At 35.6% G+C, this 18,098-nt stretch overlaps 4 protein-coding genes across 4 annotated transcripts; 1 reads left to right on the top strand and 3 right to left on the bottom strand.

Moving 5' to 3' along the window:
• The first annotated feature begins 3,990 nt into the window (after positions 1–3,990).
• Positions 3,991–4,802, top strand: LOC117780944. The gene is made up of 2 exons (XM_034617642.1): positions 3,991–4,069; positions 4,128–4,802. The coding sequence occupies exons 1-2, from the start codon at positions 4,024–4,026 to the stop codon at positions 4,706–4,708; spliced, it is 627 nt and encodes a 208-aa protein (XP_034473533.1). The 5' UTR covers positions 3,991–4,023; the 3' UTR covers positions 4,709–4,802.
• Positions 4,803–9,386: 4,584 nt separating this feature from the next.
• Positions 9,387–10,612, bottom strand: LOC117779876 (gustatory receptor for bitter taste 22e-like). The gene is given in 3 exon segments (XM_034616215.1): positions 9,387–9,539; positions 9,597–10,072; positions 10,075–10,612. Coding segments are annotated over 3 exon segments (1,167 nt in total).
• A 776-nt stretch (positions 10,613–11,388) lies between these two features.
• LOC117779875 (gustatory receptor for bitter taste 22e-like) lies at positions 11,389–12,642 on the bottom strand. Its single transcript, XM_034616214.1, has 2 exons — positions 11,620–12,642; positions 11,389–11,541 (listed from the first exon to the last, which is right to left on the bottom strand). The coding sequence occupies exons 1-2, from the start codon at positions 12,640–12,642 to the stop codon at positions 11,389–11,391; spliced, it is 1,176 nt and encodes a 391-aa protein (XP_034472105.1).
• Positions 12,643–14,501: 1,859 nt separating this feature from the next.
• LOC117779874 (gustatory receptor for bitter taste 22e-like) lies at positions 14,502–15,731 on the bottom strand. Its single transcript, XM_034616213.1, has 2 exons — positions 14,709–15,731; positions 14,502–14,654 (listed from the first exon to the last, which is right to left on the bottom strand). The coding sequence occupies exons 1-2, from the start codon at positions 15,729–15,731 to the stop codon at positions 14,502–14,504; spliced, it is 1,176 nt and encodes a 391-aa protein (XP_034472104.1).
• Between the last annotated feature and the right edge of the window lie 2,367 nt (positions 15,732–18,098).

The following is an 18,098-nucleotide window of genomic DNA, read 5'->3' as shown; positions in this document are numbered from 1 at the left end:
TTCTAAAATACGCATTAGATTAAACTATTTTTATACAATTAACACCAATAATTTTATTTTATTTATCAATAATTAAACTGTTAACTGAATGTCAATGACTTTAATCGAATTTCTAACAAAAAAGTAGTTTAAAATAATCATATATATTGTTTTTTAACAAATTCAATTTAAGCACTTGGTTACATTTCATTTAACACTGAGTATTTATTAGAAGTTATTAGCTAACATCAATATTTAACATTATTTATTAAAAGTTATTAGCTAACATCAATATTTAACAGCAAAACTGTTTAATTATAACTGAAACGGAACTTTACACAGTCTTCTTTTTAAGTTTAAGCCACATTTCTTAGTACTTGGCCCATTACGAACACATGCAAAGGTATTTCAAAATTGCAAAATATGTACTTAAGATGAGATTTTGTGAATTAAGTTTGCCGGTTTTTAGGAAACCAAATTTTTTATATTTATTTGCGGTCAAAACACAATTTAAATTGGTTGGCGCGCCGCTTTTCACTTATTTTCTTGCCTTTGGGTTTTCACAATTCTGGCATTTTCCCAAACGTAACGCTTGAAAGTTGCTCCGCTACTGAAGCAGCATCACCAGCGATGTCATGGATGTCTTCTGGCTTAGATAAAAGCTCTGGTTTGCCATAAAAATATGGAGAGAGAGAGAGAAAGAGAGAGAGAAAGAGAGAGAGAAGCTGCTCTCAATTCTCACACGGACTTTTAACATGCGCACAGCATCCTTTGGAGCATATTTCTGTGTTTGGGTTTTATTTTGGGCTATTTGAGAGGTAAATTCATTTAGAATTACCCAAAACATTGCCAGCACAGCTGTTAGACATCAGCTGCAATACTAGAAGGGGCCTTGATTTTGGGTTGGGGTTGAATTTTGATTGGGTTTGGGGTTGGGGTTGGTGTTGAAGCAACCTCTCATAACTTTGTCGCGTGGCGGCCATTTTCATTTTTTTTAGCTGGCTTTTTTCGTTTTCGGCTTTGTGTCGTGTCGTCTGCATTTGTCACCTGCTACGTCGTCTGCAACCCCATCACGTGGTATTGCTTTCACAGGGGCACTTAAAGCCGCCCTAATGTCTGCGTTTTTTATGGGTTATGAATGCGGCAAGACTGCTAAATGTTGTTGCCACAATTGAGAGTGGGCCAATATGTGAAAGGAGCCAAGTTTAAGCTTATTCTGCAGTATTGTCAGTCAGTTTTTATTGACAGACATTAATTGCAAGCAATTCGATGTGTTCTCTTTTAAGTTTGGAAATGTTTCCAAGTATGTTGTAACTAATGAGCATATGACTGTGAGGCTCGTTTCGACATTCTCAACACGTCATTAATATCGAATCATAATGGGATATTCGAGCAGCTTGAAGCGTAATGAGCAAATTTTTTGGGTTGCCTTGGGTTGTGGCAGAGAAAGTATTGTGGCGCCACAAAATGAAAACGTGCCAGAAAACTTTTGGGTTTCCCCAGGATGCGCATCAATTTGAAAGTTCGTGGTAGCTCCATAACATGTTATATGCAACGAATACTCGACGTTAAAATAAAAAAAAAAAATATTTTTTTCTCGGTCTTGGTTTACCTCTGCAGCCCGCATTTCAGTGTTCATTAATTTTGACAGCGCCTCCCAATTATGTAGATACGGAAAACGTGATTACTCGTATTAAGCGAACAAATTAAAAAAAAAAAGTAAAACGAGCTGAGATTTGCAATGCAATTTCATTAATTAATGAACATCTCAACCGTGAAACTGAATAGATAGTTAGACAGCCACTGAAAGTGCTCTGATAAATAGGTAATAAGCTATTTGTTGGACGCCTGATAAGCAAGCGTAAGGATAAGGTGGTCCTTTGCTGGGGAGTCAGCTCGAAATTTAAGTTCTCAAAAGTTTCATTAAGCATTAAATAATTTAGATAAATATCGAAAATGTATTACAAAAAAAAATGTTTATGATGGTTGAGATTAGTCTCATACTGTGTAAATACTACTACATAATAAATGAATAAAATAAGTTATACTAACAAAACAATTCCTAAATTCCACACAATAATTGAAGTCAGCGAACTTTCGCTTATGTGGATTTCTTAAGATTTAGTAGTTAGTTTAACACTAAATGGTATTTGCTATAAAAATTAGCCTTAAATTCACTTTACAATTAGATTATATAAATATTAACTTTCAATTCAAAAGCTTTTGTCCATATTTAAGAAAAAGTGTTAGACTTGATGATTTTATTTAAAAAACAAGATACGTATAAGATACCTTTTTATAACGGTCTCGTTTTAAAACACATTTAATGCACAGTGCGGCAATTATACATTAAATCCACACTATAATTGAGATAAATGAGCTTCCAGTAACAGAGCCTAAGACTCGCAATTGTAAGCTTGTTAAGTCGCATGTTGGCAGAACAAGTGCAGCTGGCTTTACCCCCGCAATCCCTTGAATATCTCTTGAATCTCCATAGCCCCTCTCATATCCACGACTCAAATTTCCAGTACAATTCGGCGGCTGTTAAGCCATCTGTCAGCCTCATTTATGTTATGCACATTCTGCCAGCCATTTCCTATTAACTTTAATGCCAAATGTGTACACTTGTATAAGCCAGGCTGTAATGCACACAGACACACAGACACACACATTCTGTTGCTGTTTTATCAAATTGGTTGTACTTGGACTTTAATATGACTTAATAAGCTCATTACAAATATTTTTTTTCGCTGTCACCACACATGTATGTGAGTGCGGAGTGTGTATGGTTGTGTGTGTAACAAATGTAATTTTGAGTTTCGAGAGACACACACATGCACATGCAGACGCTTGTATGTAAGTATACATAGCTGCAGGGGATTCATAGCATGTGCAGAATAAAGCGAAGGGAAAGGAGAAAAAAACGAGGAACTCTCTGCAGAACTGAAAAAAAAAGTCAACCGAACTCGTTTCCGCCTTATGCTCACATTTAAATTTGCATAAAGTTGATTTTGTTGCGCCAGTAGCGCCCCATATAAGAGAAAGCACAAATTACGCATACGACGCGTGTGACGTTGGATCGCAGTGCTTTGTCCAAATAAGTTTGGTTTGTGGATTATTTTAATTTAATAAATGAAAACGTATTTCGCATGCTGTTCAAATATAATTACACTCTACTTACGATTTAATTAAAATGTAAAAAATATATATACAGATTTATATAAATTGCCTTTATTAATGGGGACAGCAAAGCATTTGCCGCGTTTGTTATTAATAAACTTTTCAATTGCAAACAAACAGCGGGACAACTGTTCACATTAACTTTTGCTCTCCACTCTTTGTGTATTATATTTTTTGGGGCTTATTTCGGCTGCCTATTAGCCTTATTTTGTGCGATTCTCTTTGGTGAATGGAAAAAACCGCAAAGCATAAGCCATTAAGCCCACAAAACATCACATAAAAGGCTGTCGCCAGACAAACGGCAGATGAAGGACACAAAAAGAGTGGGTGCCAATGACGCAATATGACTTAATACATGTTTTTGAGTTAATTAAAGAAATTCGAAAGTCTAAAAATGCCAAAGGATTCTTTCATTTTTTTTTTAAATAAGTAACTTGGGATTATTAAAGATCCTTCCGATGTGTGGAGTAAAGGCAGAATCTGTCAAGAAAATCTCTTCAGATGTTGGAATAAAAATACCGATAACCACAAAAGTATTTTTAAATAACATATAATTTAATAATATATTACCAATAATTGGTCAACTAAAGTCGTCTAAAATATTATTATAAGCATACTATAAAAATTTAAATTAAAAAAAAAATAAATATGAATATAGTTAGTTAGTAAAAGTTATATTTTATTTTACTTTTTTCGCAATTAGTACAAAGAAGATTGGAAAACCTAAGATTCTGTTATTTTTGAAACTAAATTCAGATATATGTATATAGTAGGGAAAAATTCACAAAATTAATTGTGTGTCACAAAAAATAGTTGAAAATATATGTTTAAACTGAACAGTAGAAACAATCCAAAGTGCGAGAAATGATGTCGCTACTTAATCTGGTGCAAGCACGAATACTATTTGCAAGTGAGTTCAGCTGATGCAATTTAATTCTCATCTTGAGAATCTCACTTGAATATTGCAGAAGAGAATACCAATATTGTTGCGGCCACAAGATTTCTTCGTCCTCTGCTGAGAAGTCCGATGGCCCAAGTGGTTATCTCTTTTGTGGTTGGTTATTTTGCAACAATTAAGATTGCCCAAATCTGTGCGCTGATCAGAAGCCAAGCCGACAAGAAACGTCCAGAGCTAGAGTTTCCCGCCCAGCTGGATGCGGATAGCAGGAGTTGTCAGTCAGAGTTGCCTCCAGAAGGTGAAGTTCTCTCGCTCACAAGGCGACAGTTGACGGCTTTCGATGGTTTACATACAGACAAACCGATCTATACGGCCCTCAATGGCAAAATCTATGATCTTAGCTCGTCACGGCAAACCTTCTCGCAACTTGGAATCTTTTCCTTGTTGGCCGGCTGTAATGCCAATCAAGTCCTCAATATTGCATGTGGCTCCATGGGAGTTTGTACCGACGATGTCATCCAACGATGGGAGCAGAGCCTTAATGCCGAATTCAATATTATTGGCTATTTAATTGACAGCGATGCGTCCGATGGGGAAGCTGAATCTGAAGCCGACGACGACGACATGACGGTTGTGAGTGGAATTAGCTAGGATACTGGGAATTGTGCTAGTGAACCTTAATCTTGGCCAATGAGTTTTAGCAACATTTTATTAATAAATGCGAACCTAAGTTGTAAACAATGTTGTTGACATCATCTTTGTTCGAGAGTGCACCCTATTTGGCCTATACTACTTTAAAAACTACTACATGTATAGTAGGTACTTATAGATTATGTTTCTCTACCACTCAGTTTATTTAATTACTTTTTATATATACTCTATTACTCTACCACTATTCTACTACTAAACCTACTTGTATAAGTACATTTATCAGCTACTGTTAACACATTAAATGACTATTATTTTTACTTCCTCTGTAATTATTATTTCTTTCATTTCCTCTACTATTTCTACTAACTCTTCTTCTACTACACTTACTACTATTTCTGCATTTATGTCGCCTACTACTACTACTATTTTTTGTTCCTTCTACAATTACTACTACTTCTGCTAATATGTACACTTAATTATCAGATTTCTTGATTATAATAAAGTCAAATAATATTGCTATTCTACAGAAACTACTTTCACTACTCTTTTCTCAAAAACATTTCCAACGAATAACATTTCAACGTTCAACGGGCATTGAGCAGGAAGGTACACGTTCTTGGAAAATGTGCCAAAAATAGTTGACCCCTCGCATCATAGGCGCCAAACAAATGGCTGACTACTTGGCATTTGGCCCAAATGTATTTGCCTTGACAAGAAAATATCGACAGTGTTAACGACTATAGAAACAGATTGTGAGATGTAACTATACCCTGTGCAAACTAAACATCTAAAAAGGAGTATACGCTTTTGGACTATTTTAGCGAAGACACTGCAGAAAAGTCTGTGATTTCTGTACACTATACAGGGTATATGTGAGTCGATTTTATGACTCGATTGAAACACTTTTACTTGTTTACTCTGCAGGCCTTTTAACTTTGTCCCGTGTTCGCGTCGAGTGGACGGCAAACTTTTCACGCAGCTGAGTTAAATTGAATTGAAGAAAGCTAAGAGAAATCTATAGACTGGGAGCAGCCGATACCGAAAAATTCCCATCAGGTGCAGCACACAGCTAATAAAATCAAAATTACTTTTCAAAGAATACACCTAAGTACTCGAGCCTTAGGAATTTGAAAAAGTTGTCAAAAAATGTTAAGCGCACGCTTAAAAATCAGCCAAATGTGCAAAAGTCAATGTACGAAAGTAAAAGAAAAGCAGAGAACAACGAACAACTTGGAAGGTACAAAATATCAAGATGTTTCTGACAAGCGACAAGTGTTATTTGATGTGTTAAGTTCGATCAGGCTGAAAGGTGTGTCGAAAGGGAAACAAAACATGAACTCAATGGGTGTTGAGGAAAGTAAAAAGGAAAAGCTGATAATAGGTATTTATAAATTATTGCAGGGATTGAGTGTCGAATCTGAAAAAAGGGAAGAACTGTACATAAAACTGACAATAGATGCTTTTTACTTTCAAAATCTGATTAAAAGATATAAACACAGCTTTGATATTTTCTCCAGGAAACTTAAAAGTAAACTTTACAGTCTTAATTGCTTTTAAATCCACTTCGCGATTTAATTTCAAAATAACGATAATGTACAGCGACATTTTTAACCCAGTTTTCTTTCAATTTCGATGTATTTAAACGCACGCTTTAAGTCAGCACATGGACCGGAATCATAATTGAAAGCAAAGCACAGTCAAGGCATTAATAAGGGTTTAAATATGCCTGAGAGTAACATAGCCCAATGCCCGACCTACTAAACAATACAATTTCCCAACAACAAAATGCCAAATTAGCAATGTTTCACATCAAAGTGCACATTAAATCCGAGACGATAATCAGACGAGACGAGACGCAAAGGAGACGAAGGCGGAGACAAAGACGCCGACAGGAGGTTGGGGTCGAGGAATGTGCCTTTTGGTATGCGTCGGGGCATACAAAAAGCATAATTAACCGCGACCTGGCGAAACCAACAACCGATGGGGGACCAAGGACCAAGGACATCGGCTTATGAAAGGCAACCAGCCGTCATTCCAAAGTCATTCCACATTTTCCACATTTCCCTCGGTCGACATCAGGTTAATGTGACAAACGCAGCTGTTGCCAACGTCCCCTCTGCTCCTCTCGTCTCCACACTGCTCCCTTTCTGCTGCTCGACTTTTACAAATTACACAGTTTTGAATATAAAGTACTCAAATAACATACATATACGAGTGGGAGCATGAGTATGTGTACGAATGTAGGCGACATTCAAGTCGAGCCTTTTTAATGGCTTCCCTTCAGTGTGTGTGTGTGTGTATGTGTGTATGTGTGTGTAGGCTATCTAAGGTGGTGCCGTAAAGGGTTTTTTTTAAAATTTATTTTCAGACTGGGCATACGAGTAGAGCTAGAACCTAACCCTATACTATAGACAGTTAACGTCTTGATTATGGGCTTGACTGCAACTTAAACACAAGAATGCAATTTCTGTAAGCCTTCGGCAATTAGACTTGAAATTTTAGCATTTCTTCATTTGCTAAACTGATGCAGCTTTCCTACTCAGTAATTTCAAAGTGTGCAGAGTGTAAACTATCTCAAGCATTTTCAATATGTACAGGACAGAGTTCAGCCTATAGGCATTATCATTACTTTTTAATTGCCATACAAATGAGCAGTGTAAACGAAACATTTCTTACCTTACTACTAAAATCCTTTTTTTTTTTTTGGTATATACTAATTATTTACCAAAGTTTTTATTTTATAAAATGTAATCATCAATGTTAGTTAATTGCATAGAACTTTCTTTTAATTTATAATTATATTTAAAACTTTTTCTTTTTTCAATGTCTATTTTCATAAGGATGACTTTTTTCAATACCAATGAAATGACAAATGCATTAAAAGTTTAGTAAAGTGGGCACTTTTTAGTTACAAACAATAATTTTTTACTTTTACGCGTGTATAATTAATACGTAAAACAATACGTATACTTAATATTTAATACGTTCAGGTTTCCTCAGTAAAATATCTAGACAAATTGAAAATAATTTTGCAAATGTCAACTGAAAATAGATTCCAACTTAATATATTTAATTAAATTGCTTTAAGCTTTATCGAAATATATGCGAGTTATCCAACTTTGACAGACACTTGTCAATGTCCACTAAAATTTTCATCTAATAAAACTGCACTTTAATTGAGAGTACTTTATGCAAAAAATAAAACCCAACAGTCTGACGACCATTAATTACTTAGAGCCATCATAAAAAAAGAGTCAAACAAACGAGCCCCCCTTTCCCTAACTGTCCCCAAATCATTTTTCCATCTCCGGAATCCGCTGTCGGCTAAAACCCAACAAACCAATCCACTCTCTGGGACCAGAGCTGTGTACTGTGAGCTTACTCTGAACTTCCGTTTTATGGTTTTGCACTTAGCCATTAACGAGTTTACATTTTTTAGTGCTAGTGAAATCCTGCCACCCTTTTCCCTCTCTCCTCCCTCACCCCTTGGTCACCACAACATTTCCCAGTTGGTTCGTTGCTCTCAATTAGAGTGTCACTTCCGCTTGAAATTTAGTGCCCTGGACAAATTTACCTATGTTGTTGAATAGCAATTGGGAAACCAGACCAGTTTCCCGCTTTTCCAACTCGAGCAAGATGCACTATGATGACAGCGGACTCAACTGAATGCTATTTCATTTCATGCCCCGGAAATTATAAAACTGAGCAGGTGGCTAATGCGGTAACATTGGAGACCAGGTGCTAGAATTGTGAATTAAGAGTAGATGTCGACTTTTAAGTCAATAAAATTTTTCCTGTGTATTTTACAAGAGAACTGATTTAAAAAATCTTAGCTTACATTTTAGAAAAGTTCACTAATTACTGAATCTGTCTATCTATCTACAAATAATCCTATTACAAACTTCCCCATTAACTTTTATTTTTTACATTCGTTTTTCATTTTTTAAATTATTCTTTTTCGATGTTAAGATTTCCAATTTGCTCATTTCCTAATTCATTTTTGAACTGGTAATTTGAGAGAAATTCCTTTTTTTCTGAACCCTATAAAGAAAATTTCTCTTTGATTATCCTTCTCATATGCTAAATCTTTCCAAATGCGTCCATAAGTGGGGAACCTCTACTGCTGCGTTATTGAATTGTGCGCTTCAGAATTATTTGAATTGCTAGTAGCTTTACCTGATGGATTGCCAGTTTTATTGTCTAGGTAAATGCTGTACACCTGTTTCCCCTTGACACGTAAGCAAGCGGGAAATTCTACAATTCAGGTAAATGGAAATAGGCAAACCATGAATGCGTACAAAACGTAACAAAGAAAACAGACTTTCTCTGGCTGCTGCTGCTTGTACTTTCGGTTTTCCTTTTCTCCTGGCCTTCCCTCAATTGTTGACTACGCCTTGCTGTGTGAATGAAAATTGCTGCTTCCAAAGAGAGTATTGTTTAAGAACACACAATGCAGAAACTCGTACATTTGCTTGGTTTCACTGTGCATGGCTTTCCTTCTACCTTAATTTTTCCAGCTTCCCTAATCATCTGCAAGTATTCTTCCATTGAATTTGTTGCAAATTTTTTCTAACTTCCAGCAAGTTTCGAGCAAAGTCTCAACCGTTGTTAAGGTCAGCAAAGAAATCTCAGGGATAGTCTAAAAAAATTAGATATATGTATATTAGTTAAAATTTTATTACAAATTCATATAATCAAACTGGACTAAGTAAACTAGATACAATGTGCTAGTGATAACCATTCGAAATCCCATTTCATTGTGGACATCAAACATCCCAAAATGATTAAATTGCAATCGTCGATGGTTGGAAAATAGTACAAAGTCTGTGATCTGAAAAAGCAATATTTAATAATAAGTTTAACTCCAACTAAATTATGATTCTCTTACACTACGTTCTAAATCCACACCCAAGTAAGGTATATCATTGAAAAGCTTAAGAATCCTTGCAGTTCCTCGATTTGTACGCACGGCCAATTCACAGACGGCAATATGCAGCCAAAAATCTATCAAATTAATGAATATAGCCTGCACAAACCGAAACCCGATAAACATGGTAATATGATTTTTTAAGTTTATTGTATAGATGATTATACAGAATGGAGAGATAATGTTGACTGTGAGTAAAGACATCATAAGAAGTGTAATTTGATAGTCGTAAACGGCCACAAGTCGTTGGCTGAGCTCCAAAAGACGTTTGTAAAGATAATGAAGCTTGTCAACTCTAGTTGATTTTATAGCTTGAGACACGCTCAGTTGATTCACAAGTCTCAGAAGCTCAAGATTTAAAATCCAAGCCGATCGATAGATAAACATGATGCAAAGATGGTAATGCATACTAACAAGAAGAACTCCGAGCTGCATGTTAGAATACTAAATACGCCTAGAAGCATTCCATAACTGTAGCCGGAGGCATGTGAAATTGCCATGATGATCATTGATGTAAGTTCCAGCATAATGCACGATCCCTTGTAAATTATATAGTTATCAAAATCTTTACAGCCATTTGAATCGATCTCGATAAAATGACGATGGTGTAGATCGAGCAGCATGTTGAGTATCCTGCCGAGTTCCTCACTTACCCACCAATTGCGAAAGTACGTAACAAAGACTGTACTTAGAAGGAGAACATTATGTATTTGATTGATTTGATGAGCCAATGGATTCCGTTTATAGATCTTCTGTTTAGAAGCTGATTCTGTTGCCGCATAGTTCTGTAATGCGACCCAAACTACCACTACATTCAAGATGATTCCGTATCCAACTAACCATCTGGAGCGTTTGATTTTCCTCGTCCTTGAATTGTAGATGAAGGGAAATAGTCCGAGTACCCAGGAGCTGTAGAGTGTCGCCCACAAATTGAACTGAACAAATTTCCGGTACCAACTGCGATGAGCTCGACTCATTGTAACTTAATGGTTGAATTCGATTGAAAGTCATTTCATTCTAAAACTAATGAGTGCGATAAATGATAAGTATTTGCAGGACTTATAAATCAATAACACTTGACTACATAGTTCAGGCAAACAAATAAAACAGACAAATAAATAAAATTTAAATAGACTTTTTTAAATTTTTTGGCTGATGTAAGATGTTTTATTTTTTAAATAAGTCACTTTTCAATTAGAAGGATATTTATAATGGTTTTTAAAGATCTATAGGATAGCTACAGAACACATTTTGTATTTTTATCACTCTCTCTAGAGTTGTAATATTTATGCATTTGCACATTTCCTGCCATCCTGTAAAGAACATTAAAAAATTTGTTTTTCTGTATGATAGACTTTGCAACTGCATTTTGTAAACTGGGTAATTCTAGAGAAATATTTTTATCTCGGCCAAGTCATTTCAGTTGTGTGTTTGGGTAGAGTGGTTAAGTGGTTGTCTAGCTTAATGCATCACACCTCCAATTGGCTTCCCTTATACCATATCTGCTGATGATGTACAGCAAGTTTCCTCTTTTTGAATTTGAGTCAAATGCTCTGCTATTTCAGACAAGAAACGTGTTGATCCCCATTCCATTTTTAAACTCTGTAAGCTGTCTTGACCAATTTTGGAAATTTAAAGAGGTATCGTTTTCTCATTACAAATTCATTAAATCAAATTGAACTAAGTAAACTAAATATAATGTACAAGCGATAATCATGCGAAATCCCATTGCATTGTGGACATCGTTTTCTTCTTACAAATTCATAAAATCAAATTGAACTAAGTAAACTAAATATAATGTACAAGCGATAATCATGCGAAATCCCATTGAATTGTGAACATCGAACATGCCAAAATGATTGAATTTTACTCGTTGATGACTGGAGAATAACACAAAGTGCGTGAGCTGAAAAAAACTCAATACTCAACTAAATACTTGCTCTAAATCGGTCATTAAATAGCTTGATAATAAGTATTTTCTTACACTTCGCTCTAAATCCATACCCAAATCAGGTATATCATTAAATAGCTTGATAATCCTTGCAGTTCCTTGATTTGTTCGCACTGCCAATTCACAGACGGAAATGTGTAGCCAAAAGTCCATAACATTAATGGACATGGCCTGCAGGAAGTTAAGCCAGAAGTATATGGTAAGAGGATTCTTAAGGCTAATTGCATAGACTATTAAATAGAATGGGGAGATAATGTTGACCGTGAGCAAAGACATCATAACAAGTGTAACTTGATAATCGAAAATTGCAACAAGTCGTTGGTTGAGTTCCAAGAGACGTTTGTAAAGATAATGAAGCTTGAGAACTCTACTCGTGGCTAATTTTGTAGTTCGCATCACACTAAGATGATTCACAAGTCGAAGAAGTTCCCGATTTATAATCCAAAGCGATCGATAGATGAACATTACGGCTAGATGGAAGTGCATACCGACAAGCAGAACTCCGAGCTGCATAAACAGAATGCTAAACACACCCAGCAGCATTCCAAAACTATAGTTGGGTGAGTCAGAAAATTCCAAGATGATCAGTGAAATAAGTTCCAGCATAATGCACGATCCCTTGTAAATTATATAGTTATCAAAATCTTTACAGCCATTTGAATCGTTCTCGATAAAATGACGATGGTGTAGATCAAGCAGCATGTTGAGTATCCTGCCGAGTTCCTCACTCAACCACCAATTGCGAAAATACGTAACAAAGACTGTACTTAGAAGGAAAACATTATGAATTTGATTGATTTGATGAGCCAAAGGATTGCGTTCAAAAATCTTCGTTATGGCATCTGGTTCTGTTGCCGCATAGTTCTTAAATGCAGTCCAAACCAGCACCACATTCAATATGATTCCGTATCCAACTAACCATCTGGAGCGCTTGATTTTCCTCGTCCTTGAATTGTAGATGAAGGGAAATAGTCCGAGGACCCAGGAGCTGTAGAGTGTCGCCCACAAATTGAACTGAACAAATTTCCGGTACCAACTGCGAAGAGCTCGAATCATTGTAACTTAATGGCTGAGTTCGATTGAAAGTCATTTCATTCTAAAACTAATGAGTGCGATGAATGATAAGTATTTTCAGGACTAATAAATCAATAACACTTGACTACATAGTTCAGGCGAAACAAGCAATACTCAGGCAAAAAAAAAACTAGTCGGCCGGTGGTACAGTCGAGCATACTCGCCTGTCGGAGACCCCGTACTTACTATGGCAAAAACTAATATGGGAAAAAATTAAAAAATATTTAGTTAAATTAAAAGCATATTCTATCATTTTGGTTACGATATCTCAAAAAACAAAAAAGTTGTTCATACTAAGACTTGATTTTCACCCGATCGGTCCTATGACAGCTATATGATATAGTTGACCGATTAGAACCAACTTCGGTAAGGATGTATAAGACTAACTTAAATGCATATTCTATAGGTTTGGTTACGATATCTCAAAAAACAAAAAAGTTGTTCATACTAAGACTTGATTTTCACCCGATCGGTCCTATGACAGCTATATGATATAGTTGACCGATTAGAACCAACTTCGGTTAGGATGTATAAGACTAACTTAAATGCATATTCTATAGGTTTGGTTACGATATCTCAAAAAACAAAAAAGTTGTTCATACTAAGACTTGATTTTCACCCGATCGGTCCTATGACAGCTATATGATATAGTGGTCCGATTTAAACCACCTTTAAACAGGATATATAAAACCAAGTCATATGCTTGGCTTTAAATATCTCATAAAACAAAAAAGATTTTCATACAAAAACATGATTTCCGACCGTTTGTTTCTATGGGCGCTATATGATATAGTGGTCCGATTTAAAAAAGAAACAAACTTAATCTGCCTGTAAAATAGAGGAATCTACATACCAAATTTGGTGTCTCTAGCTTTTAAATTGTTCTTATAATTAGGATATGAAATTTTCTATGTCGATTTTTGGGCGGTAAAGGGGGCGTGGCCAAATTCTGAAACAAACTTGATCTGCTTGCAATATAGAGGAACCTACATACCAAGTTTGGTATGTCTAGCTCTAGACAGACAGACAGACAGACAGACGGACAGACGGACATTGCTATATCGACTCGGCTATTGAAGCTAATCAAGAATATATATACTTTATAGGGTCTGCCACGCCTCGTTCTGCCTGTTACGCACATATTCGTTAAAACCAACCCAATAGACCCCTGTACTTTTTTTAAGTACGGGGTCTAAAAAAAGACAAATAAATAAAATTGAAATAGACGTTTTTAAATTTTTTGCCTGATGTAATTTATTATATTTTTTAAATAAGTCACTTTTCTATTAGAAGGATATTTATAATGGTTTTTAAAGATCTATAGAATAGCTACAGAACACATTTTGTATTTTTATCACTCTCTCTAGAGTTGTAATATTTATGCATTTGCACATTTCCTGCCATACTGTACAGAACATTAAAAACTTTGCAACTGCATTTTGTAAACTGGGTAATTCTAGAGAAATATTTTTTTCTTGGCCAAGTCATTTCAGTTGTGTGTTTGGGTAGAGTGGTTAAGTGGTTGTCTAGCTTAATGCATCACACCTCCAATTGGCTTCCCTTATACCATATCTTCCTTCATCATCAGCAAGTTTCCTCTTTTTGAATTTGAGTCAAATGCTCCGCTATTTCAGACAAGAAACGTGTTGATTCCTTTTCCGTTTTTAAACTCTGTAAGCTGTCTTGACAAATTTTGGAAATTTCATGAAACACGAAAAAGTTAAAGAGGTATCGTTTTCTCATTACAAATTCATTAAATCAAATTGAACTAAGTAAACTAAATATAATGTACAAGCGATAATCATGCGAAATCCCATTGCATTGTGGACATCGTTTTCTTCTTACAAATTCATAAAATCAAATTGAACTAAGTAAACTAAATATAATGTACAAGCGATAATCATGCGAAATCCCATTGAATTGTGAACATCGAACATGCCAAAATGATTGAATTTTACTCGTTGATGACTGGAGAATAACACAAAGTGCGTGAGCTGAAAAATAAACTCAATAAAACTTGTACGTCAACTAAATAAGTATTTTCTTACACTTCGCTCTAAATCCATACCCAAATCAGGTATATCATTAAATAGCTTGATAATCCTTGCAGTTCCTTGATTTGTTCGCACTGCCAATTCACAAACGGAAATGTGTAGCCAAAAATCCATCACATTAATGGACATGGCCTGCAGGAAGTTAAGCCAGAAGTATATGGTAAGAGGATTCTTAAGACTAATTGCATAGACTATTAAATAGAATGGGGAGATAATGTTGACCGTGAGCAAAGACATCATAACAAGTGTAATTTGATAATCGTAAATTGCAACAAGTCGTTGGTTGAGCTCCAAGAGACGTTTGTAAAGATAATGAAGCTTGAGAACTCTACTCGTGGCTGATTTTGTAGTTCGCATCACACTAAGATAATTCACAAGTCGAAAAAGTTCCCGATTTATAATCCAGAGCGATCGATAGATGAACATTACGGCTAGATGGAAGTGCATACCGACAAGCAGAACTCCGAGCTGCATAAACAGAATGCTAAACACACCCAGCAGCATTCCAAAACTATAGTTGGGTGAGTCAGAAAATTCCAAGATGATCAGTGAAATAAGTTCCAGCATAATGCACGATCCCTTGTAAATTATATAGTTATCAAAATCTTTACAGCCATTTGAATCGTTCTCGATAAAATGACGATGGTGTAGATCGAGCAGCATGTTGAGTATCCTGCCGAGTTCCTCACTCAACCACCAATTGCGAAAATACGTAACAAAGAATGTACTCAGAAGCAAAACGCTATGCATTTGGTTGATATGCTCAGCCAATGGATTGTGTACAAAAACCTTCGTTATGGCATCTGGTTCTGTAGCCGCATAGTTCTTAAATGCAGTCCAAACCAGCACCACATTCAATATGATTCCGTATCCAACTAACCATCTGGAGCGCTTGATTTTCCTCGTCCTTGAATTGTAGATGAAGGGAAATAGTCCGAGGACCCAGGAGCTGTAGAGTGTCGCCCACAAATTGAACTGAACAAATTTCCGGTACCAACTGCGATGTGCTCGACTCATTGTAACTTAATGGTTGAATGGCATATTTATTCTGAAACTAATGAGTGTAATAAATGATAAGTATATGCCGAACTAATAAATTAATAGCACGTGCTTTATTATTTGATTAGTGTAAGGCTTTCGTAGTGCATCAGCCTGGTGTTGTATCACTTTGATCTTTTGATAAGTAATATATTTCTAATAGTCTGTAAGGATATGGGCATTTCCACATCCCCGTTACGTTACATTCGTATCTTATATAGTGTCTATGTAGTATGTCTGAGTAGACTATCTTTATTAAAAAAGATTAAATCAATCGACCTCTATGATTAAATGATATACATAAAAAAAAGAAGTTAGTTTTGAGTTGGGATTGAAAAACTCAAAACTCTGCGAAATGGACAAAGTCTTTTGCATACAGTTCTTTTTAAAAATATAATAAAAAAAAATCCAAGCTTATTTTTCACGCTAATGCATTCAAAAACCTTCTTTCGTGTTGTTTTACTAACCAGTTAAAGGGTTTTGGTATGATTTTGGTTCACAAAAATATTTTTTTAATAAAAATTAAATTTAGTACTTGATTAAACCTTTATTAACCGTTTTATATGAACCGGTTTTATATTATTTGCGGTATATTAAAACAAGTTTTGCTTCGGTTAAGGTTTTAGGTTTGGTATCTAGTTTTAATCTGTTAATACTAATTAACTCAACTCCTATTGTTGAGCCCATTTTGTATTTAAGCTCTGTGAACCATCATGAAGGATCTAGGTTATTTTAGGAAAAGTGAAAGACTTTACGAGGTATAGAGCCCCTATTACAAATTCATATAATCAAACTGAACTAAGTAAACTAGATACAATATAGAAGCCGTAATCATGCGAAATCCCGTTGCAAAGTGGACATCAAACATTCCAAAATGATTAAACTTCAAACGTTGATGACTGCATAACAGTACAAAGTCGGTGATCTGAAAAGTAAATATGATTAAAATTTTAAGTTTCAATTAAACTTGTATTCTCTTACACTACGCTCTAAATCCATACCCAAATCAGGTATATCATTGAAAAGCTTAAGAATCCTTGCAGTTCCTCGATTTGTACGCACGGCCAATTCACAGACGGAAATGTGTAGCCAAAAATGTATCATATTAATGGACATAGCTTGCATTAAGTTAAGCCCGATATAAATAGTAATAGGATTCTTTAGGCTAATTGTGTACACAAGAATGTAGAATGGAGAGATAATGTTGGCTGTGAATATGGACATAATGAGAAGCGTAATTTGATAGTCATAAATGGCCACAAGTCGTTGGTTGTGTTCCAAGAGGCGTTTGTAAAGATATTGAAGCTTGTCAACTTGATTTGATTTTGCTGTGCGAAACACGCATAGTTGATTCACAAGGTGCAAAAGTTCCCGATTTATTAGCCAAACCGATCGATAGATGAACAATACGCCCAGGTGAAAATGCATGGTAACAAGAAGAACTCCCAGCTGCCATAGCAGAAAACTAAACACGGCCAGAATCGTTCTAAAGTTGAAGCTCGAAAGCAGTAAAATTTCCATATTGATCATCGAAATAAGTTCCAGCATAACGCACGCTCCATTGTAAATAACATAGTTATCAAAGTCTGTACAATCACTTGAATCAAACTCGATTAAATGACGATGGTGTAGATCCAGTAGCATGTTGAGTATCCTGCCAAGTTCCTCACTCACCCACCAATTGCGAAAGTAGACAGAACAGACGGTACTCAGAACAAGTAAAATATGCATTTGATTGATTTTTTCAGCCAATGGATTACGTGCAAAGATCTTTTCTGTAACAGCTGATTCTGCAGCTGCATAGGTTTTGAAAGCGACCCAAGTCACAACCACATTCAAGATGATTCCGTATCCAACTAACCATCTGGAGCGTTTGATTTTCCTCGTCCTTGAATTGTAGATGAAGGGAAATAGTCCGAGGACCCAGGAGCTGTAGAGTGTCACCCACAAATTGAACTGAACGAATTTCCGGTACCAACTGCGATGAGCTCGACTCATTGTAACTTAATGGCTGAATTCGATTGAAAGTCATATTCAATCTAAAACTAATGAATGAATGAATGATAAGCATGGTCAGAACTAATAAATCAATAACCCTATACCACCTATTTAGATAAGATCATAGCAGTTAGACGGGGTTGAAATACTCAATTAAGTAAAATAAAAATAAATATTGAAAAGCGTATCTAATCCCCAAGACATGTGTAGTAATAGCTCTAACTGGATGGCAATATGATTAGTAACGAATTTTTATTAATTTTTATAGCAATAGTTAAAATACCATAATACATATATTCGAAACACAGTGGACAATTTAATAAACTTTATTAGCAAAAGCAAACTCAT

The sequence above is a fragment of the Drosophila innubila genome (assembly GCF_004354385.1).
Source record: "Drosophila innubila isolate TH190305 chromosome 2L unlocalized genomic scaffold, UK_Dinn_1.0 4_B_2L, whole genome shotgun sequence".
Classification (NCBI taxonomy): domain Eukaryota; kingdom Metazoa; phylum Arthropoda; class Insecta; order Diptera; family Drosophilidae; genus Drosophila; species Drosophila innubila.
The sequence above is the reverse complement of the archived record's forward strand: the minus strand, read 5'-3'. Positions and strand labels throughout refer to the sequence as shown.